This window comes from Anomaloglossus baeobatrachus, chromosome 9 (genome assembly GCF_048569485.1).
Source record: "Anomaloglossus baeobatrachus isolate aAnoBae1 chromosome 9, aAnoBae1.hap1, whole genome shotgun sequence".
Taxonomy (NCBI): domain Eukaryota; kingdom Metazoa; phylum Chordata; class Amphibia; order Anura; family Aromobatidae; genus Anomaloglossus; species Anomaloglossus baeobatrachus.
Genome location: NC_134361.1, coordinates 15,296,614 through 15,319,804, shown reverse-complemented (window position 1 = coordinate 15,319,804; position 23,191 = coordinate 15,296,614). Strand labels below are relative to the sequence as shown.

General features: G+C 50.2%; 1 protein-coding gene across 2 annotated transcripts in view; it reads right to left on the bottom strand.

Annotated features, from left to right (window-relative positions):
• RPS6KA6 (ribosomal protein S6 kinase A6) overlaps window positions 1-6,962 on the bottom strand; it is a 71,482-nt gene extending 64,520 nt beyond the window's left edge. The window contains exon 1 of one of the 2 annotated variants that reach the window (XM_075323082.1): window positions 6,686-6,962. In XM_075323082.1, coding sequence (XP_075179197.1) covers window positions 6,686-6,757 — 72 coding nt within the window. In that variant the 5' untranslated portion in view covers window positions 6,758-6,962. The remainder of the gene's footprint in view (window positions 1-6,685) is intronic. The other variant, XM_075323081.1, reaches the window with a different exon arrangement.
• Between the last annotated feature and the right edge of the window lie 16,229 nt (window positions 6,963-23,191).

Below are 23,191 nucleotides of genomic sequence, written 5' to 3'. Positions count from 1 at the left end.
ACTGTGACCTGGAATGAGGCTAAACGATCACGACGAGCCGTAGTGAAGACGCACAACCCGTGTCACAACCATTACCTTAGTAACGAGAGGATAAAACCTGCAGTAATGAGAACGAGAAATAGGGAGAGTAAAGGATCTCGGCCGCACCATGGCCGGGCACGAGCCCAACTCGTCCTAAATAAAACGGACCATGATTTTTATTTAAATAAAAAGAACTCCCCAATGATTAACAGGCGCCCCAGAGACCCGCAGGCGCCCCAGAGACCCGCAGGCGCCCCAGAGACCCGCAGGCGCCCCAGAGACCCGCAGGCGCCAACAACATTGGCACAACACCAGAGAGAGTATGAGAGGCGGCAGCTCGCAGTCACTGCAGCGCTCTCCAAAACCTCCCACCTGTATTATTCATCACAACACCGGGAAGACGACTGCAAGAAAAGCAATTCCCCAAAGAGAGTCTATTATCAGAAGATCTCCTGCCAATAGGAGAATTTCCAGCTGCTGTCAGCGCACCTTGCCAATTTTAGGACAGTCTATATCTGCTTTTTCATAGACCACACAGTGACGTGTTCTGTGGATGGACTCGCAGGGTACAGGGGTCTACACCCTCCGCAGCCCGGTGACCGGATATCAGGCGGACGATACGGATGGAGCAGACTGCCACTGTATACAAAACCTGCACACTAAGGCTATGTGCCCACGCTAGAATGTCCCTGCGGATTTTTTTGCCTGAAAATCCGCGACTTTCGCGGCAAATCCGCACCCGCGGATTTACCGCGGATTTTTTTTTTTTTTTCCCCATTCAAAGCCAAAAATCCGCACCAAATCTGCACCAAACAATTGACATGCTGCAGATTTTTTCCGCATCAAAATCCGCGGCAAATCCGCCGCGGAAAAATCCGCAGCATGGCACAGCATTTCCAAAATGCCATTGAAATGGCTTGGAAGTGCTGCTGCTGCAGATTTTCGGCAAATCCGCGGTAAATCCGCGGCAAAATCCGCAGTAAATCCGCGGTAAATCCTGTAGCGTGGGCACATAGCCTTAGGCTAGGTTCACATTTCCGTTAATTTGTATCAGTCACAATCCGTGGCTCTGGGAATCCTTTTGGAGGATTCTATTGTTTCCCATAGACTTGTATGGGTGGCGGATTGCGACTGATGACCTTGCGTTGCATCCGCTGCGCAGCGCATCAGTCATTTTTGGACTGACCGCCGGGCGGAAACAACACAGAATGTAACGTTTTTTTGGGTCGTCAAAATTAACGCACCACCCAGGAATCCGTTGCAATCCGTCAAGCTTGTAATGTTTGTCTATGGTGCTGGATTCCATCGTAATCCGTCTGGTGCGGCACGGTGGCTCAGTGGTTAGCACTGCAGTCTTGTGGTGGCTCAGTGGTTAGCACTGCAGTCTTGCAGCGCTGGGGGTCCTGGGTTCAATTCCCACCAAGGACAACATCTGTAAGGAGTTTGTATGTTCTCCCCGTGTTTGCGTGGGTTTCCTCCGGGTACTCTGGTTTCCCCCCCACACTCCAAAAACATACAGATAGGGAATTTAGATTGTGAGCCCCAATGGGGACAGTGATGCCAATGTATGTAAAGCGCTGTGGAATTAACAGTGCTATATAAATGAATAAATATTATTATATTATATACTGAAGGTGGTGTTGAGGGGTCTCGGCCCAGCCATATCTAGCAATCCTAAGCAATATAAAATACTGCACAAATGTCCAGTGTGAACAGGCCAATGGGCGATACAGAGGGAAAAAAACACTACCGTCACCCCCAGGTGATACATGTGAAAGGGACGAGAAAAGCCACTGACAAAGATCCGCTATCCCTAACTTATTGAACACATTTGTGGGTGGAAAGTGTCCGGAGCTTCCGATGTGTCCAGTCAGGGTTTCACAGGAGCAGGGGGTCACATTTTATATGGAGAAAAAAGTGGAGAAAGGGAATCCCCTCCAACACCAGCACATATTTCCTGCAGGTGGAAAGGCTGGCTAAATCCCTTGGTTACCAGGCCACATAATTCCCAGAGCAAGCGACAAATACATACCATTGTATGTAAAGCGCTGTGGAATTAACAGCGCTATATAAATGAATAAATATTAATATTAATAATAATAATATTATAGATTGAATGGGAACAGACGGGGGCTTGCATCATTACGGAGAAAACAATAATGACTGTTTAAAACAATTTCTGGAGATTAAACCTAATCATCATAGAATGAAAAATCTTCTGCAACTTTCTAATGGATTTCATCTTTGAATGACTCAGAATTCAAGAGACTGAACTGAGTGTTTGTTACAATGTATCGAGTCCTGATAATGTGCAGTGATGTATCAGTCCTGAGGCAAAGCTTGGTAGATGAGGACCCATCCTAGTGACAGTGAGCAGATCTCCAAAGCAAATACAGCGATATATTGTAGCAGAACTTTCCATTATCCAAGGATTCAATGCAAAACCTGTGCTCCTGGCCCCACGATGGCGGACGATGCTCGGAGGCAGAAAGGAGCGGCGTCCGGTCACCAGCAGCATGAGCGGAGCAATGATACCAAAAGTAGTAAAGAAAAGCCATCGGCTGCTGCACCACTTGTCATTTCAAGAAGCAATTTGAAGAATAGTGATATTGCTGCGAACGCGTCCCAAGAGCGTGCAACAAAAAACGGACAGCATTTTACAGTACCAGCAACGTGGAGGGGCTTTCTGAAGTCTCCTGCTGACGCTACTTATTTTTTCCTTACAGATTTTAAGCAGTTACATATCTGCCGCTTGTCAATTCTTTCAGCGGTTTTCCTGCAGCGATGTCTGCTGCGCAGTGTGCACACAGCCTTAAGCCATGTGCGCACGTTGCGCTCTGTCGGGACAAATATTCTGCAGTGTTTTGTCACTGCGTGTGCGTTTCAAAATGCAGCCAAATCACTGTGTTTTGGATGTATTTTGAATGCAGAATTCATGCGCTCTGGATGCGTGCTCTGCCATGGACAGAGCGGAAAAAGCATCCAAAACGCACAAAAGAAGTGACATGTTGCTTTTTTGAATGCATCGATTTTGTGAAAAATTTGGCATCCAAAACGCTGCAACGTGAGCATGGAATTTGCTAAATTCTCATAGACTTTGCTGGGGACGCAGAACGCATGTGTTTACGCTGCATAAACGCATGAAAAAACGCAGCGTGCGCACATAGCCTTAGACTTCTCTCACGTACCCGGACCGGTTACCGTCTTCCCGTAGTGCGACGCCGCAGTGTACGGTGACGACCTCGCTAGTTATGGTAGAAATCACTATAGGACACACATCAATCAAAACAAAAAACATAAAAACTTTATCCTGGAGTTGAAAGCAGAAATGGAAACCAGTAAGAAAAAATCATTAAGAATTGTGTATTCAAAATATTTACATCCGTGATGGGGGGGAACCAACGGGGCAGGGGACCCCATGAATAGGGGGGGACACACGATATGGCGGACATAAGGGGTAAGGTATGGGGGGAACACAGGGCAGGGTACAGCAGGGAATGGGCACACACGAGGCACAGTATAAGAGCAGGGTATGGAGGGGGCACACGAGGCACAGTATGAGGGCAGGGTATGGGGGGCACACGAGGCACAGTATGAGGGCAGGGTATGGGGGGCACACGAGGCACAGTATGAGGGCAGGGTATAGAGGGGGCACACGAGGCACAGCATGAGGGCAGGGTATGGGGGGCACACGAGGCACAGTATGAGGGCAGGGTATAGAGGGGGCACACGAGGCACAGCATGAGGGCAGGGTATGGGGGGGAACACAGGGCAGGGTACAGCAGGGAATGGGCACACACGAGGCACAGCATGAGGGCAGGGTATGGGGGGGGCACACGAGGCACAGCATGGGGACAGGGTATGGAGGGGGCACACGAGGCACAGTATGAGGGCAGGGTATGGGGGGGCACACGAGGCACAGCATGGGGACAGGGGTATGGAGGGGGCACACGAGGCACAGTATGAGGGCAGGGTATGGGGGGGGCACACGAGGCACAGCATGAGGGCAGGGGTATGGAGGGGGGCACACGAGGCACAGCATGAGGGCAGGGTATGGAGGGGGCACACGAGGCACAGCATGAGGGCAGGGTATGGAGGGGGCACACGAGGCACAGCTTGAGGGCAGGGTATGGGGGGCACACGAGGCACGAGGGCAGGGTATGGGGGGGGCACACGAGGCACAGCATGAGAGCAGTGTATGGGGTGCACCCGAGCACAGCATGAGGGCAGGGTATGGGGGGCACACGAGGCACAGCATGAGGGCAGGGTATGGGGGGGGGCACACGAGGCTCAGCATGAGGGCAGGGTATGGGGGGGGGCACACGAGGCTCAGCATGAGGGCAGGGTATGGGGGCACAAGAGGAACAGTATGAGGGCAGGGTATGGGTGGATGGACACGAAGCACAGTATGTGGGCAGGGAATGGGGGCACATGAGTCACAGTATGAGGGCAGGGTATGGGGGGCACACGAGGCACAGCATGAGGGCAGGGTATGGGGGCACACGAGGCACAGCATGAGGGCAGGGTATGGGGGGGCACACGAGGCACAGCATGAGGGCAGGGTATGGGGGGCACACGAGGCACAGCATGAGGGCAGGGTATGGGGGGCACACGAGGCACAGCATGAGGGCAGGGTATGGGGGCACACGAGGCAGCATGAGGGCAGGGTATGGGGGGCACACGAGGCACAGCATGAGGGCAGGGTATGGGGGGGCACACGAGGCACAGCATGAGGGCAGGGTATGGGGGCACACGAGGCACAGCATGAGGGCAGGGTATGGGGGGCACACGAGGCACAGCATGAGGGCAGGGTATGGGGGGCACACGAGGCACAGCATGAGAGCAGGGTATGGGGGGCACCACGAGGCACAGCATGAGGGCAGGGTATGGAGGGGGCACACGAGGCACAGCATGAGGGCAGGGTATGGAGGGGGGCACACGAGGCACAGCATGAGGGCAGGGTATGGAGGGGGCACACGAGGCACAGCATGAGGCAGGGTATGGAGGGGGCACACGAGGCACAGCATGAGGGCAGGGTATGGGGGGCACACGAGGCACAGTATGAGGGCAGGGTATGGAGGGGGCACACGAGGCACAGCATGAGGCAGGGTATGGAGGGGGCACACGAGGCACAGCATGAGGGCAGGGTATGGGGGGCACACGAGGCACAGCTTGAGGGCAGGGTATGGGGGGGCACACGAGGCACAGCATGAGAGCAGTGTATGGGGTGCACCCCGAGGCACAGCATGAGGGCAGGGTATGGGGGGCACACGAGGCACAGCATGAGAGCAGTGTATGGGGGGTGCACCCGAGGCACAGCATGAGGGCAGGGTATGGGGGGCACACGAGGCACAGCATGAGGGCAGGGTATGGGGGGCACACGAGGCACAGCATGAGGGCAGGGTATGGGGGGGCACACGAGGCTCAGCATGAGGGCAGGGTATGGGGGAGGGCACACAAAGGCTCAGCATGAGGGCAGGGTATGGGGGCACAAGAGGAACAGTATGAGGGCAGGGTATGGGTGGATGGACACGAAGCACAGTATGTGGGCAGGGAATGGGGGCACATGAGTCACAGTATGAGGGCAGGGTATGGGGGGCACACCGAGGCACAGCATGAGGCAGGGTATGGGGGGCACACGAGGCACAGCATGAGGGCAGGGTATGGGGGGCACACGAGGCACAGCATGAGGGCAGGGTATGGGGGGCACACGAGGCACAGCATTGAGGGCAGGGTATGGGGGGGCACACGAGGCACAGCATGAGGGCAGGGTATGGGGGGCACACGAGGCACAGCATGAGGAGCAGGGTATGGGGGGCACACGAGGCACAGCATGAGGGCAGGGTATGGGGGGCACACGAGGCACAGCATGAGGGCAGGGTATGGGGGGCACACGAGGCACAGCATGAGGGCAGGGTATGGGGGGCACACGAGGCACAGCATGAGCGGCAGGGTATGGGGGGGGCACACGAGGCACAGCATGAGGGCAGGGTATGGGGGGCACACGAGGCACAGCATGAGGGGCAGGGTATGGGGAGTGCACAAGAGGCACAATATGAGAACAGGGGTATGGGGGGGCACACGAGGCACAGCAAGAGGGCATGGTATAGGAGGAGGGACACGAGGCACAGTATGAGGGCAGGGTATGGGGGGGGCGCAATGTATGGGGGGACACAGTGCAGGGTATGAGGGCAGGGGTATGTGGGGGGGCACACAGGCAGGGTATGGGGACAGGGTACAGGGGAGGGCATACTAGGCAGGCTTATGGGGGGGCATACTAGGCAGGGTATGGGGTAAGGGTACCGGGGGACACACAGGGCACGGTAAGAGGGGGGACACAGGGGGAAGGGGGTGGCACAAGGGGCAGGGTACGGGGAGATAACACTAGGCAGGGTATGTGGGCAGGGTTTGGGGGGAGCACACTGGGCAGCGTTTGGGGACAGCGTATGAGGACAGGGGGGGGCACACTAGGCAGGGTACGGGGGGCCACACAGGGTACGGGGGCCACACAGGGTACGGGGGCCACACAGGGTACGGGGGGCCACACAGGGTACGGGGGCCACACAGGACACGGGTAAGAGGGGGAGACACAGGGGGAAGGGGGGTGGCACAAGGGGGCAGGGTACGGGGGGCACAGCAGGCGGCGCCCGGGCAGCAGACACACCTCGCTCCCGCCGGTCCCGTACACCTCCATGTTCATCCCCGGATCCTCCAGATGACTGAGCCGCTGCGGCATCCCCCTCCCGGCGGCTCGGTCCACGCACCCCCCCGCCAGCTCCTAACGGGGGAGCGGAGAGGTGAGAATACCTCCCTCCGGAGCCGCCTGTACCCGGTCCCCGCAGCCACAGGCTCCGCCAATATGGCGGCCGCCGTCACCTGTGCAGCATGGAAACCGGGGGGAGCAGCGTCACCGTGACGTCACCGAGGAGATCCCCAGCCTGGCGACCGCCGCGGGGGCGCGCATTCAAATCTAACGGGCGTGTCTTCAGAGCGGGCGCGCGACTCATGCAAATCAGTGGGGCGTGGTGTTAGGAATCTGAAGGGCGGGAACTGAGTGCGCGAGATACTGGCGGGAAACGGCCCTGAGAGAAACTGCGCTGACAGGAACCACCCCGGAATACCGGCTAACCGGGAATACTGACCCCAACCCCCCCACCTAGAATACCGACCACCCCGGAATACCGGCTAACCGGGAATACTGACCCCAACCCCCCCCACCTAGAATACCGACCACTCCCGGAATACCGGCTAACCGGGAATACTGACCACCCCCCCACCTAGAATACCGACCACACTGGAATACGGGCTAACCGGGAGTACTGACCCCAACCCCCCCACCTAGAATACCGACCACCCCGGAATACCGGCTAACCGGGAGTACTGACCCCAACCCCCCCACCTAGAATACCGACCACCCCGGAATACCGGCTAACCGGGAGTACTGACCCCAACCCCCCCACCTAGAATACCGACCACCCCGGAATACCGGCTAACCGGGAGTACTGACCCCCAACCCCCCCACCTAGAATACCGACCACCCCGGAATACCGGCTAACCGGGAGTACTGACCCCAACCCCCCCCACCTAGAATACCGACCACCGCGGAATACCGGCTAACCGGGAATACTGACCCCAACCCCCCCCACCTAGAATACCGACCACCCCGGAATACCGTCTAACCGGGAATATAGACCCCAACCCCCCCCACCTAGAATACCGACCACCCCGGAATACCGGCTAACCGGGAGTACTGACCCCAACCCCCCACCTAGAATACCGACCACCCCGGAATACGGCTAACCGGGAGTACTGACCCCAACCCCCCCACCTAGAATACCGACCACCCCGGAATACCGGCTAACCGGGAGTACTGACCCCAACCCCCCACCTAGAATACCGACCACCCCGGAATACCGGCTAACCGGGTAGTACTGACCCCAACCCCCCCACCTAGAATACCGACCACCCCGGAATACCGGCTAACCGGGAGTACTGACCCCAACCCCCCCCACCTAGAATACCGACCACCGCGGAATACCGGCTAACCGGGAGTACTGACCCCAACCCCCCCCACCTAGAATACCGACCACCGTGGAATACCGGCTAACCGGAGTACTGACCCCAACCCCCCACCTAGAATACGACCACCCCGGAATACCGGCTAACCGGGAGTACTGACCCCAACCCCTCCACCTAGAATACCGACCACCCCGGAATACCGGCTAACCGGAGTACTGACCACCCCCCCACCTAGAATACCGACCACCGCGGAATACCGGCTAACCGGGAATACTGACCACCCCCCCCCCACTTAGAATACCGACCACCGCGGAATACCGGCTAACCGGGAGTACTGACCCCCACCCCCCCACCTAGAATACCGACCACCCCGGAATACCGGCTAACCGGGAGTACTGACCCCAACCCCCCCCACCTAGAATACCGACCACCCCGGAATACCGGCTAACCGGGAGTACTGACCTCCAACCCCCCCACCTAGAATACCGACCACCCCGGAATACCGGCTAACCGGAGTACTGACCCCAACCCCCCACCTAGAATACCGACCACACCCGGAATACCGGCTAACCGGGAGTACTGACCCCAACCCCCCCCACTTAGAATACCGACCACCCCGGAATACCGGCTAACCGGGAGTACTGACCCCAACCCCCCACCTAGAATACCGACCACCCCGGAATACCGGCTAACCGGGAGTACTGACCCCAACCCCCCCCCACCTAGAATACCGACCACCCCGGAATACCGGCTAACTGGGAATACTGACCCCAACCCCCCCACCTAGAATACCGACCACACCCGGAATACCGGCTAACCGGGAGTACTGACCCCAACCCCCCCACCTAGAATACCGACCACCGCGGAATACCGGCTAACCGGGAGTACTGACCCCAACCCCCCCCCACCTAGAATACCGACCACACCCGGAATACCGGCTAACCGGGAGTACTGACCCCAACCCCCCCACCTAGAATACCGACCACCCCGGAATACCGGCTAACCGGGAATACTGACCACCCCCCCACCTAGAATACCGACCACCCCGGAATACCGGCTAACCGGGAGTACTGACCCCAACCCCCCACCTAGAATACCGACCACCCCGGAATACCGTCTAACCGGGAGTACTGACCCCAACACCCCCCACTTAGAATACCGACCACCCCGGAATACCGGCTAACCGGGAGTACTGACCCCAACCCCCCCCACTTAGAATACCGACCACCCCGGAATACCGGCTAACCGGGAGTACTGACCCCAACACCCCCCACTTAGAATACCGACCACCCCGGAATACCGGCTAACCGGGAGTACTGACCCCAACACCCCCCACTTAGAATACCGACCACCCCGGAATACCGGCTAACCGGGAGTACTGACCCCAACCCCCCCCACTTAGAATACCGACCACCCAGGAATACCGGCTAACCGGGAGTACTGACCCCAACCCCCCCCCACTTAGAATACCGACCACCCCGGGAAAATACCGGCTAACCGGGAGTACTGACCCCAACACCCCCACCTAGAATACCGACCACCGCGGAATACCGTCTAACCGGGAATACTGACCCCAACCCCCCCACCTAGAATACCGACCACCGCGGAATACTGACCACCCCGGAATACCGCCCCCACCCAGACTACCGTCTAACCAGGAATACTGACCACCCGGAATACCGTCTGCCCCCGGAATACCGTCCCCCCCCGGAATACTGACCACCCCCCAAAAATTCCGTCCCCCCTTCCCCCTCGAATATCGTCTGGACCCGGAATACTACCTAACCGGAAATACCGTCCCTCCCCCCCGAATACTGCCCCCCCTGGAATACTGACTACCCCCCAAAAATGCCGTCCCCCCCAGAATATCGTCTGACCCGGAATACCGCCTACCTAGAAATACCGCCCTCCCCCCCCCCCCCAGAATACTGTCCCCCCCGGAATACTGACCACCCCCCAAAAATGCCGTCCCCCCAGAATATCGTCTGGACCCGGAATACCGCCTAACTGGAAATACCCCCCCCCCCCCCCGAGGATACCGTCCGCCCCCAGAATACCATCTAGCCCTAGAATACCGTTCGCCCCCAGCATACCGTCCGCCGCCAGAACACTGTCTGCCCTCAGAATATCGTCCAACCGGGATTACTTCCCATCCTGCAACGAAACACTGTCCGCCCCGAAACAAAACTGTCCAGCCCGAAATATCTGTAGTATACACCGTGAAATATCATCCACCCCAAAATACCATCTGTACTGTACACCCTGAAATATAATCCAACCCGAAACACCGGCCACCCCAAAATATCAGCCAACTTGAAATACCGTCCGTACTGTACACCTTGTAATACTGTCCACTCCGAAATACCGTCCACCCCGAAATACAGTCCACTCTGAAATACAGTCCACCCTGAAACACCGGCCATCCAAAATACCAGCCACCCCAAAATACTGTGCACACCGAAATACTGTCCACTCCGAAATGCCCTCCACCTCGAAATTCAGTCCACCCCAAAATACCGTCCACTCTGAAAAACTGTCTATCCCGAAATACTGACAACCCCGCCCCGAAACAATGTCCACCCTGAAACACTGTCTGCCCCAAAATACCGGCCATCCCAAAATATCGGCCACCCTGAAATACCGTACGTACTAAGCAAAGTCATTCCTTGCCATGAAAAGCCCCATTGCCACTGAATTTCAGCCCTGCCACCAGTGGACCTGTTACATCAGCTCAGTGATGGTCTCATTAGCTCAGGGGAAAGTGTAAACAAGGACAAGGCAGCTGATGTCACTGTTTGGCCCCTCCACACATCAGTGTTTCCACATGGACTTTCTCCATGTGATCCACACAGAGACAGGTCTATTTCTGATAGAAGCCTCTCAATTTTTAGCCCCTGGGCCTGATGGCAGCTGACATTACACAGCTGACATCAACCCCAAAATCCATTACTCAGATTGCCACCTCACCATGGCAATCAGGGAGCCCCGGGTAAAGCGCCGGTGTCGGAGCATCTAATGGATGCACCACTTCTGGAGAGGCTGTGGGTGTCATGGGTGTGCCCCGCACTTGGAGGATTTCTGACGAGTCTGGCACCAGAACGTCCCCCAGCACCTTATTGTGAGCAGGTCTGCATGTTATGTTTAATTGTATTTGCTTTCCTTTGGTACTGTAGGGGTTAAGGACTCTTTCCTTTCTGGTTATCCTTTCTTGCAGCTCTTTTGTGATCACTCCCCTTTGCTATAAATACTCACGGGTCTTGATGTCTGTGATAGATTCTCATATCTAAGCTGTCCACTTTGGAAGGAGCCGGTCTCTGGAAGAAGCTGAAGTTTCGTGACAATTGCAGCTGTAGTGTTTGCTGCATTGGAGTTGCTTGGATTGTTTTCTTTTTGTGTATATTTCCCCTGTCTCTCTTCCTACCCTTGTGTTGGATTATTGCAGGAGTGAGACTAGTGCTCTTGCCAGCCTTCTCACTAGCCAGGGTAAGTTCAGGGCAAGCAAGGGCCTAGGCACGTGACGGCGATGGCATGAAAGAACCCGTATAGGGACATTAGGGAGTGCGTGGAACAGCCTCAGGTGAGTGCAGAAGCTGACCCCTCTCCCTAGTGCTAGGGCCCGTCGTTCTATTGTGTTCCTGGTGTACCCTGTTTGGGGCAGTGGTTCCCTTATTCCTGGTGGAACCCTGGTACTCACTGCATGAGAGCTGGCTGGTATTTTTAGGCTGGGAAGGGCCAAATAACCTTGGACCTTCCGAGCCTGATAATACAAGCCTCCAGCTGTCTGCTTTACCTGCACTGGTTATCAAAAATAGGGGGGACCCATGCTGTTTTTCTTTTATTTTTTGGGTTAATAGCTGTAAAATCTTTATAGCTATCTATACATTTTTTAAATGCATTTAATTCTGGTCTGTTTCACACGCAGGGATGGACATATCATCGGCTGCAAATGCACAGGGGCCTATTTCCACCTATAAACTAGGTGGAATTGTGCAGTATATGGAGCTACTCAACTGCAAAGGACCCATGTACTGTTGTTGCACAGGGGCCTCTTCTGTCTGTGGCTGCCAGTGGTCACATGGATGTCATCCGTGTGCTGTACATGTTTTTCACAGACCCATTGACGTCTATTGACCAATTGTATCCCTGCTGACGGTAAAAATGGACTTGTCTCCATGTGGATCACACATACACGGAGGTGAGAAGATCAACAGAGATTTTAATGAGTATTAGTGTGAATGTGTCTCTAGTACGGGTGAAAATGGACACCTCATGTACTGGGAACACTGATGTGTGAAGGGGACCTTAAAGGGATTCAACTACAGGATCGGTTCAACACCAGTGCAGAGCTTGCTCAGAAATGGCAGCAGGCAGGTGTCAGTGCATCTGCATGCACAATGAGGCATAGGCTTTTAGGAGGGTGTCTAGAGGCACAGCCAAGAAGCCACTTATCTCCAAGAAAGCCATTTATCTGGCCTGAAAATTGCCAGAAGAGCCTAATTGTTCCAGGTGTATTCTCTTGAAAGGGTACATAACTGGATGGCGTAGAGTTCCACATAGTCCCTTGTCTAAACTGGGGGGTAGAGTCAGCACCAGAATGGACATGACCCGACTCATCAAACACTCTATGGAAGGAAACTGGACAGAAGAAAGAAAATGCATCATAGGATTATCTCCTTCCCATAATGCTGCAGTCTACAAAGTGTTCCTGTCCGGACTAGTGACGTTTCCGCTATCTGGATTGCTTTATAGGGTAAGGTTGTTCCTTTTTTTTATTGTTTTATCTCATACAAATATATCTATTTAAAAACGTTAATTCTTACCTAACCATTGTTAGTTACTATGTGTGTGAAGTTTCCGCATTTTGAGCTATTATAGGTGGTCCCACATTTGTTGTTTGGGTGGATGCACCTTTTTGATAGTTAATAGGTTTTATCTATGTGCTTTTTATCATTCGCTTTATATCTACCTATTAAAAGTTATATTTTAATATTAGTAAGGAAAAAGAGACAACCAACTCACCCCAGAAACCGTCCCGACTCTCGGCGGTGTAGAGGCAAAGGATCTCGCTGCTGCTCAGCATTGAAACACAGGTGAAAGGATAAGTGATCCAGCGTCCGGATTTTAGAAAAAATCCAGCTTTTAATGACAATTCCTTAAAAACATAAATTCATGTTTGCAGATGATATACATATGGAAAATCTCCTTTCACCAAAGTCTAAGAGCCATGCGCTCGAAACGCATCTGATGTGGTTATTGTGTTTACCTTCTGGTGATTTTCTATATGTATATCACCTGCTAACACGAATTGCTGTTTTTAAGGAATTTTCATGAAAAGCTGGATTTTATCTAAAAGCCGGAAGCTGGATCATTTATCCATTCACCTATATTTTAACATTCACTAGATGAGACTTTTTCATATGATGTTAATTCCATAACTACTACGCATAGCACTTGTCTTGTCTTCATGGTATGGCTCTGCTCCCTTCCCCTATTGCTGCCATCCTTTGCTGTGCTCCACGTTGATGTTTTACAAGTTGCCCTGGTGTCTCCTAATGCTTTTTAAAGTCTACATAGAGACATGTCTGTGTCTGAGCATTAAGACTATAATGTGGTAAGAAGCCATTTGGAGATTGCTACTGTTGTCATCTTCTCAGATTTCTATGATTTGTAATGTTTGCTTCTGCTGTAATAATCATAGACTATTAGTCTGTTCATGTTACATGCATTTGCTGCTGGCTAACCTATCATTTGCTATAAGCATTTGCTGCTGGCTAACCCAGCATTTGCTGTAAGCATCACACAGTGATTAGAATGTGTTCAAATTCCTTCCATCTGCCACAGTTTAAACCATCGATTGTTGGAAGCACCACAAACTCTTTTTGCAGTCTGTTCACATTAGTCAAATTTGCTGCTGGTTAATTCACCACTTGCTGTAAGCATCACATTACTTGTATGTGTATCTGGTTAACCCATCGCTTGTTGTAAACTTGACCTGTTAAAGATTGTTTTCATTACGTTACAATGTTCTCTGCCTTCTATAACTTGCATCTGCCATGGTTAACCCATCATTTGCTATAAACATCACAAGCTGTTATTGGAGACTATTCACATTAATCTATAACCTGCTCTGAATTCAGCTACTACCTACATATGTGTGCTACTTCAGACTTTCATCTCCCTGTTCCCCTGCTTGTCTCCTGACTTATATAGCCTGTTATCCGGGCCTTACTGTTCGAAATGCCTTACTGCCTACTGTGCTAACACCTTGGGTCCCTGTGTCTATCCTGACCTCCAGCTACATGAATCCACCTAAACTGGTGGCCTAGCACTGTTTATTAAGGTAAATAAAGCCTGGATCAGAGGATCTGAATACCAGTTACAAGGCGATAAGTGGTGTAGCGTGTGAGTGTGTTGGGGGGGTGCACAAGGATGCAGCCATGGGCTTCAACATTTATGGTGACGCAAAATGTTTGACGGTCAGATACTCCAGGGGAAGTACTAATTCTTCTTGGAGCGAATGCCTGTCCAGTGGCCAGCAAGCTAAACGAGTAAAGCATCCATCGGCTGCTTTGTCATCTCAGCCCCTGCCGCCAGTACCTATGCAGAGCGCAGCAATCAAGATGAATTTGTCATCAGCTGCTGATTTCTACACAGGCAGTGACCCAGATTACAGAGGCTGAGCAAGATGCTATTAAATCATGTCCACTGCACTTTCTGCACTGTGCTTTCCTGCAGATCTTTACCTCCTCTCACTGGCAATTTTGTGAGATGAGAGAACGAGACCTGCTGGTGGAGCTGTTTATATACATTATATATATATATATATATATATATATATATATATATATAAATTTGCACACCTTTTCCAAACCTTGGTTAGAGCTAAAGTGGTTCTTAAAGGGAACCTGTCACCAGAATTTTCGCTATTAAACTAAAAGAATTCCCTTGTGCAGCTCCTGGGCTGCATTCTATAGAGGTTTATCTTGCTACTGGCCCCCCCCTTTCAGACCTAAATAACTTAATAAACTATTACCATTTGCTATGGTAATGAGGTTTGCTGGCCCCAGGGGGCGGGCTGTATTTCGTCTGTTATCCCCCCCTCCTGCCGCTGTTTGCCGTCCTTGAGGCCGCCGCCCTCATCTTACGCAGTTCTCCGGGAGTCTCGCGCATGCGCAGTGGCACTATCGTGGGACTGAGCACTGTTTTCAAAATGCGAGCGCCGATGATGGTTTTGCGCAGGAGCGAGATAATGGGCGGCGCTGTGAATGTCATCACCAGCGTCAGCCAAGTACCCGTCCATAATCTCGTATCCGCGGTTTTACCCCTGCCTCTACCGTTATGCGCTTGCGCTGGCCATTGCTTATTTTTATCATCCCCGTTTACCTTTTTTTGAAAACAGTGCCCAGTCCCGCGATAGTGCCACTGCGCATGCGCGAGACTCCCGGAGCACTGCGGAAGATGAGGGCAGCGGCCTCATCTATCTAAATGAACACTGGGGGACGGCAAACAGCGGCAGGAGGGGGGATAACAGACGAAATACAGCCCACCCCCTGGGCCAGCAAACCTCATTACCATAGCAAAAGGTAATATTTTATAAAGTTGATATTTAGGTCTGAAAGGGGGGCCAGTAGCAAGATGAACCTTTCTAGAATGCAGCCCCGGAGCTGCAGAAGGGGAGTCTTTTAGTTTAATAGCGAAAATTCTGGTGACAGGTTCCCTTTAAAACAAAAAAAAGCCTTTTAGATACGCTTTTTTCCCCTCATTGCCTCCCAGGAGCCATGTATACATTTTTAATTTTCTGACAGCACAGACATTTGGGCTCGTTTTACTGTTGGAAAAAGATGTCATTTGAAATGACACTATTCATTTGACCATACAGTGTACTGAAAAATGCAAAAATAATTCCAAATGGGGAGATGTAAAAAAAGAAAAGCAATTCCACCATTCTTTTCAGGTTTTGATCTTCTGAAATTTATTTTGCGGTAGAATTTTACTTTTTTTTTTTTTATTATAGGTTAATAGTTATGCTGACAAATTTTGCTTTTTTTTTTTTAATGTTTAACTTCTTAAGAGAAGCAATAATAAATGAGAAAGAAAATGGTTTGTCACCATATTCTGAAACCCATGGGTATATTTATTAATAATAATATAATAATAATGATAATAATGATCATTTATATAACGCTATTGATTCCACAGTGCTTTACATATTTCAGACATTGCGGTTCAAAAGCGTACTGTGCATGGTCGTAACCGCAGGAGACTTTGGATCATGCGCTTTCAAAGTGCACATTCACCATTTATATGATTGACATGTTAGCTTTATTCAGCAAGTCAATAAAACTGCAATAATGCCAAAGTAGTTTTTTTTTGTTTTATAGTTGTAGTTTTATTTTGCTAATTTGGAAAAAAAACAACTTTTTTTCAAAAATATATATTTTTTTCAATCACAATATTGGGAAACCCATAATTGTTTACATTTTCTGTGCATACAGTTATTGGCTGCCTTAAAGGGAATGTATTATTCCACCCCAAAATTAAACTGTTTAAATATTTTTAAGTGTTATTGTTTTTATAAAAATATGTATATTTTTTAATGGGTATTAGACATGAAAAATTATTTTAAAAGTTTTTATATTTTCAACTTTTACACACTAGGTGGAGCAGCTGCTGTCATTTGACGTGAACACCAAGTGCACATTCCAATGGCAGTAAATGTGAGCGGGATCTGCTCACGTGTCACATCCTTGCATCCTTCTAGGTGTTTGCAGTGATACTGACATGTGAACAGTGTCATTGAAGACAGCAGACAGGGCCTATTCTAGTGTTTCTGCTAACCGAGGTGAAAAATAAAATGGCATCCCTCTCCATAGTGTAAAAAAAAAAACAAGCAGCGATTAAATGCAATTCCTCAAGATATTGTTTTTTTTTGGGGGGGGGGGGGAATTGTTAGCTTGTTTATGGTGTTCCCTGAATGGTAAAAAATAATTGCCTGTAACGGCTCATTCACATGACTGTGCCGTCTGTCCTGGTCAGTTCCTGTTTTTTTGCGGACCCACGGACAGGACCATCTTTTCAATGTCTTTTGTGTAGGATCGGATGGCACACGGTGGTACTTCCATGTGCATCCGATCCTACAAACAACACAACGGATGCTGTATGTCTGTTCCGTTATTATGGAACATGTCCTATTCTGTTCCGTAATAACGGACTGTGACTCAATACAAGTCAATGGGTCCGCAAAATCCCCGGAAGCCACAAGGAAGCACTTCAATGTGACCTCCGTCGGGTGCCCCTGCAGTCTGTGTCCCGCTCCCGCACCAGCTTGCACTGCAGTGTGTCAGCATCTGTCCGCACTGCAGTGTGTCAACATCTGCCCGCACTGCAATGTCAGCACATGCCCGCACTGCAGTGCGAGCAGCTGCGGGGATGATGAGCGTTGCCGTCAGTAGTTTAGTAAAGTTCATTACCTGTGGTGATGAAGTCTGCTGCACTCCTGACGTCAGCGCTTGTCACTGACTTCTATGCCCGCCGTGTTCTCACATCACCTCTCGCCGGCGGCCTGAAACTGAAAAGCGGTGACGTCACAAGCCGCTCGTGAGAGGTGATCTGAGAATGCGGCAGGCATAGAAGTCAGTGACAAGAGCTGACATCAGGAGTGCAGCGGCTTCCATCACAGCTGGTAATGTACCTGGCTAACCTGCTGAAGTCAGCGCTGGTCATGCCCTGCAATGACCTGGGCTGACCTCATGATGTTAGCTCAGGTCACTGCACTGCTCTCCCAGCCAATGGTTAACGTTATGTTCTTTATTGACTGGGACAGTGAGAATGGATCTTCGTAGGACCCCCTTATTGGATTACGCCGGACCTGGATTTGTTTTTTTCTTTTCAATAAATTGGTGAAAGAGGGAATGTGTTGGGGAGGTTTTTTTTTCTAAATAAAAGTTTTTGTCTATATTTTTTTTTTTTTATTACTGACTGGGTTACTGATGTCGGGTATCTGATAGACGCCGTGACATCACTAACCCCAGGGCTTGATGCCAGATGACGTTACACATCTGGTATCAACCCCATATATTACCCCGTTTGCCACCGCACCAGGGCATCGGGATGAGCTGGGAAAAAGCACCAGGATTGGCGCATCTAATGGATGCGCCACTTCTGGGGTGGCTGTGGCCTGCTATTCTTAGGTTGGGGAGGGTCCAAAAACCGCAGACTTCCCTCCTTAGTCTGAGAATGCCAGACCACAGATGTCCGCTTTACCTTGGCTGGTTATCCAATCTGAGGGGGACCCCACGTTGTTTGTTTTTAAATTATTTATTTTAAAATAACAGTGTGGGGTCCCCTCTGTTCTGGATTACCAGCCAAGGTGAAGCTTCCAGCTGTGGTCCGCAGGCTGCAGCCGTCTGCTTTATCCGAGCTGGCTAGAAAAGATAGGGGGGACCCCACGTCTTTTTTTTTTTTTTTTAATTATTTATTTTTTGGCCAAATACAAGGCTAGGAACCCTTTAGTGCCACATGAAAGGCACTAAAGGGTGCAAGATTACAAAATGCTGGGGAGTGGGACAATATATATATATATATATATATATATATATATATATATATATATATATATATATATATATATATATAAATATATATGTATGTCTTTCTCATCTATTATCTATCTCTCTATCCCTCTAGCTATCCCTCTTATATATCCCTCCATTCATTCATTCATTCATTCATTCATCACTCTATTTATCCCTCTATCTATCCATCTATTTATCTAGCTGCTTACGTGTTTTGCGGTCCGCAAAAAAACGGATGACACATGGATGACACATGGCCCGTATACGGAACGGATGTCACACAGATGCCACACGGATGCATCTGTGAAAAAACAGGACTGTTTTTTGCGGACCAGAAAAAACGGGCCGATCATGTGAATGTAGGCTTATTGTGATTATCCCGGTCAGTGTGATTATGGCGTAGCTAAACCTGTATTGATTTTTTTTCATTAATGTTGACCACAAACTCAAGTAAAGAAAAAAAAAATTGTGACACCATTTCCTGAGACCCTCATTATGTTTTTATTTTTCAGGCAATGGAGATGCGTTTTTTTTTTTTTTTTTACAGAGAGCTAATATTTTTAATGATAGTACATTGGGGTGCATAATTACAATGTTTTGATCACTTGTTGTTCTATTTTTTTTTTTTTCTTCGGGAGGTGCAGCGTCTGATAAATCACAATTATGGAATCTCAATCCTGTTACTGTTTATGGCATTTCCAATATGGATTAAATGTTATATTTTGGTAGACCGAACTTTGACAAATACCGTATATTTCGGACTATAAGACGTACCGGACCATAAGACGCACCCTGGTTTTAGAGGAGGAAAATAGGAAAATAACATTTTAAGCAAAAAATGTGGTCATGACACACTGTTATGGGGCGAGGATCTGCTGCTGACACTGTGATGGGGGTAATGTCCCCAAATTCTCTGCTAAGGTACCCCATCCTGGTAATGATCCTCCTGCCTTTTATATGTACCCCATCCTGGTATATGCCCTTATCCTGCTATATACTGGCATCCTGCAATATACTCCCAATCCTGTTATATACTGCCATCCTACTATATACTGCCATTCTGCTATATGCCCCCATCCTGATATATACTGCCATCCATCCTGCTATATACCACCATCCATCCTGCTATATGGCCCCATCCTGCTATATACCCCCATCCTGATAAATAACCCCATCCTGGTATATGGCATGTATTCTGTATCACACACAAAAACGTTTATACTCACCTTTCCTCGCTCCATGCAGCATTGCTTCTCCCCATGTCTGTGGCAGCAGAGCCGTCACCGGTCACTTCCCTGCAGCATCGCGATGTCCTCCCGTCTGCTGGTCAGCTTACCTGAGTGACTAGCGGCGCGCACAGCGATGACGTCATCGCTGTGCTCACCGCTCTCTACACAGATCAGCTAACCGGCAGACGGGAGGACATCGCAAAGCTGCAGGGGAACGGTGAGTATGCCATACTGATTCACTGCACCCCGCGCTGATGATGATGCGCAGGGGGCAGTGAATACAGCCGCACATGATCACTCCAGGCTGTAGTTGCTAGGGGTGATCACGGCCGGCTGTTTAATATGCGCGCATTCCCTGCCCATCCTCTCGCCCACCTATCAGCGCCAGCTTCAGCGCTGAGAGATGATGGGCGGGATGATGGGCGTGCATATGAAATGAGCGGGCTCACGTGGTCACGGCAGACGCTGCCACAGCCTGCTCGTGCCGCCGATGGCCCGCTCCACCGCAGCACCCTCATTCCTCGCAGCCCTACATTCAGACTATAAGACGCACCCCCCACTTTCCCCCAACATTTGGGGAAAAAAAAGTGCGTCTTATGGTCCGAAAAATACGGTAGGTTTATTTTTTAAATGTATTTTTAATAGGAGAGAAGGAGGTGATTAATTTTTTTTTCATATAATATATATATAATTATAAGACGCACTTTTCCTTACAAAAATTTGGAAGGAATATGAGGAGTGCGCCTTATAATCTGAATGCAGCTTACTGGGGGGCGGTGGGGGTGAGGGATAGCAGGAGGCAGGGGTAATGCTGCGGGCGCTGTGCTGGGGCTGCAGGCTTCTCTGCTGCGGCCGGTGAGAGCTTCAAAGAATGGCGCCCGAAGTCAGTCCGTGCGCAGGCAGATGGATCTCTCGGCTGAAAATCTCATGTGCGCATGTGCCGCCTCTGGCCCATTGATCTCCCAGCAGTTAACTTAAGAGAGATGGCGCCCGGAGGTCATACCATAGTCATACCAGTTAATGTTCACTCCACAAAAAAAACACCCAAAAATAATAACCATACCAAAAAGACATGTGTTTTTTTAATCAATTTACCCAATTTAGATTTTTTTTGTACCATTTCTCAGTATATTATGTGGTAAACTGAATGGTGTAATTCAAACATATAAGTCATTTTTATTTATTTTTTTTAAGTTATTAAACAAGAAAGTCCTTGGATGCTGTTCCATATATGCAGGGACATCAGTCACACTATATTGGGTGGACTACGGTTGTGTCAATTTATTTCTGGGTTTAGTGTCTCAACTTTCACTTCAGTTTTGTACATGGCACAAGCCTTCTTAAAGTTTTTTGTTTTTTTTCAAAATTAATAAAATATTATGAAATTTACAGTTGGACAGTCACTCAGGTTTTGACATTTTATCTGTTAACTAAAACATATTCCAGATACAGTTATATAATCAATCTGGGCTTAAAGTGCCAACTCCCAGCTTTAATTTGAGGGTATTCACATCCTAATTGGGGTAAGGTTTAGGAACTACAACCCTTAAATATGTACCTGCCTCTTTGTCAAGAGACCAAAGGTAATTGGACAATTATCTCAAAAGCTCTGTAATGGGCTACATGGGCGATTCCCTCGTTATCCATCATCAATGAAGTAGGTAAAAGTTCTGGAGCTGATTCCAGGTGTGTTATTTGCACTTGAAAGCTGTTGCTGTGAACCCACAACATGCGGTCAGAGATTTTACCATTGAAGAGAAACTGACCATCATTAGGCTGACAAAAAAAAGGAATACATCAGAGAGAGCACAAATATTAGGAGTGATCAAATCAACAGTTTGGTACATTCTGCAAAAAAAGAAAAAAAAGCACACTGCTGAGCTGGGAACTCAAAAAGGCCTTGATGTCAACAGAAGACAGATAATCGTAGAATCCTTTCTATAGTGAAGAAACCCCCTTCACAACATCCCCCCCCCCAAGTGAAGACCACTCTCCAGGATGTCAGTGTTTCAGGATCTAAGTCAACCTTAAAGAGAAGACTTCATGAGAGCAAATACAGAGGGGTCACCACAAGGTGCAAACCATTAATCAGTCTGAAAAATAGGCCAGATTAGACTTTGCCAAAATACATCTAAAAAGCTATTGAAAAGCAGAAGAGGACAGAGGAGACTAAGATCACCTGTACCAGAATGATGGGAAGAAAAGTCTGGAGAAGGCTTGGACTGGCTCCTGATCCAGAGCACAGCACCTCCTCTATAACATATGGCGGAGGCGGTGTGGTGGCCGGGCATGCAGGAATAACAATGGCCCTGGAGCACTAGTGGTTATTGATGATGGAGGCGGTGTGCTGGCAGGGCATGCAGGGATAACAATGGCCCTGGAGCACTAGTGGTTATTGATGATGGAGGCGGTGTGCTGACTGGGCATGCAGGGCCAACAATGGCCCTGGAGCACTAGTGGTTATTGATGATGGAGGCGGTGTGCTGGCAGGGCATGCAGGGATAACAATGGCCCTGGAGCACTAGTGGTTATTGATGATGGAGGCGGTGTGCTGACTGGGCATGCAGGGCCAACAATGGCCCTGGAGCACTAGTGGTTATTGATGGTGGAGGCGGTGTGCTGACTGGACATGCAGGGATAACAATGGCCCTGGAGCACTAGTGGTTATTGATGGTGGAGGCGGTGTGCTGGCAGGGCATGCATGGATAACAATGGCCCTGGAGCACTAGTAGTTATTGATGATGGAGGCGGTGTGCTGACTGGGCATGCAGGGCCAACAATGGCCCTGGAGCAGTAGTGGTTATTGATGATGGAGGAGATGTGCTGGCCGGGCATGCAGGGATAACAATGGCCCTGGAGCACTAGTGTTTATTGATGATGGAGGAGATGTGCTGGCCGGGCATGCAGGGATAACAATGGCCCTGAAGCACTAGTGGTTATTGATGATGGAGGAGATGTGCTGGCAGGGCATGCAGGGATAACAATGGCCCTGGAGCACTAGTGGTTATTGATGATGGAGGAGATGTGCTGGCTGGGCATGCAGGGATAACAATGGCCCTGGAGCACTAGTGGTTATTGATGATGTGACTGATGACAGAAGCAGCCGGATGAATTCTGAAGTGCACAGGGAGAGACTTTCCACTCAGATTCAACCAAATGCAGCAATGATTGGATGACGCTTGACAGAAAGATGGACAGTGACCCAAAACATCCTGCGAAAGCAAAGAAGAGGAATATTCTGCAATGGGCGAGTCATCACCAGATCTCAGCCCATTGAGCTGCATTTCACATAATTAAGACAAAACTTAAGGCAGAAAGACCCAGAAACAAGCAACAGCTGAAGTCACC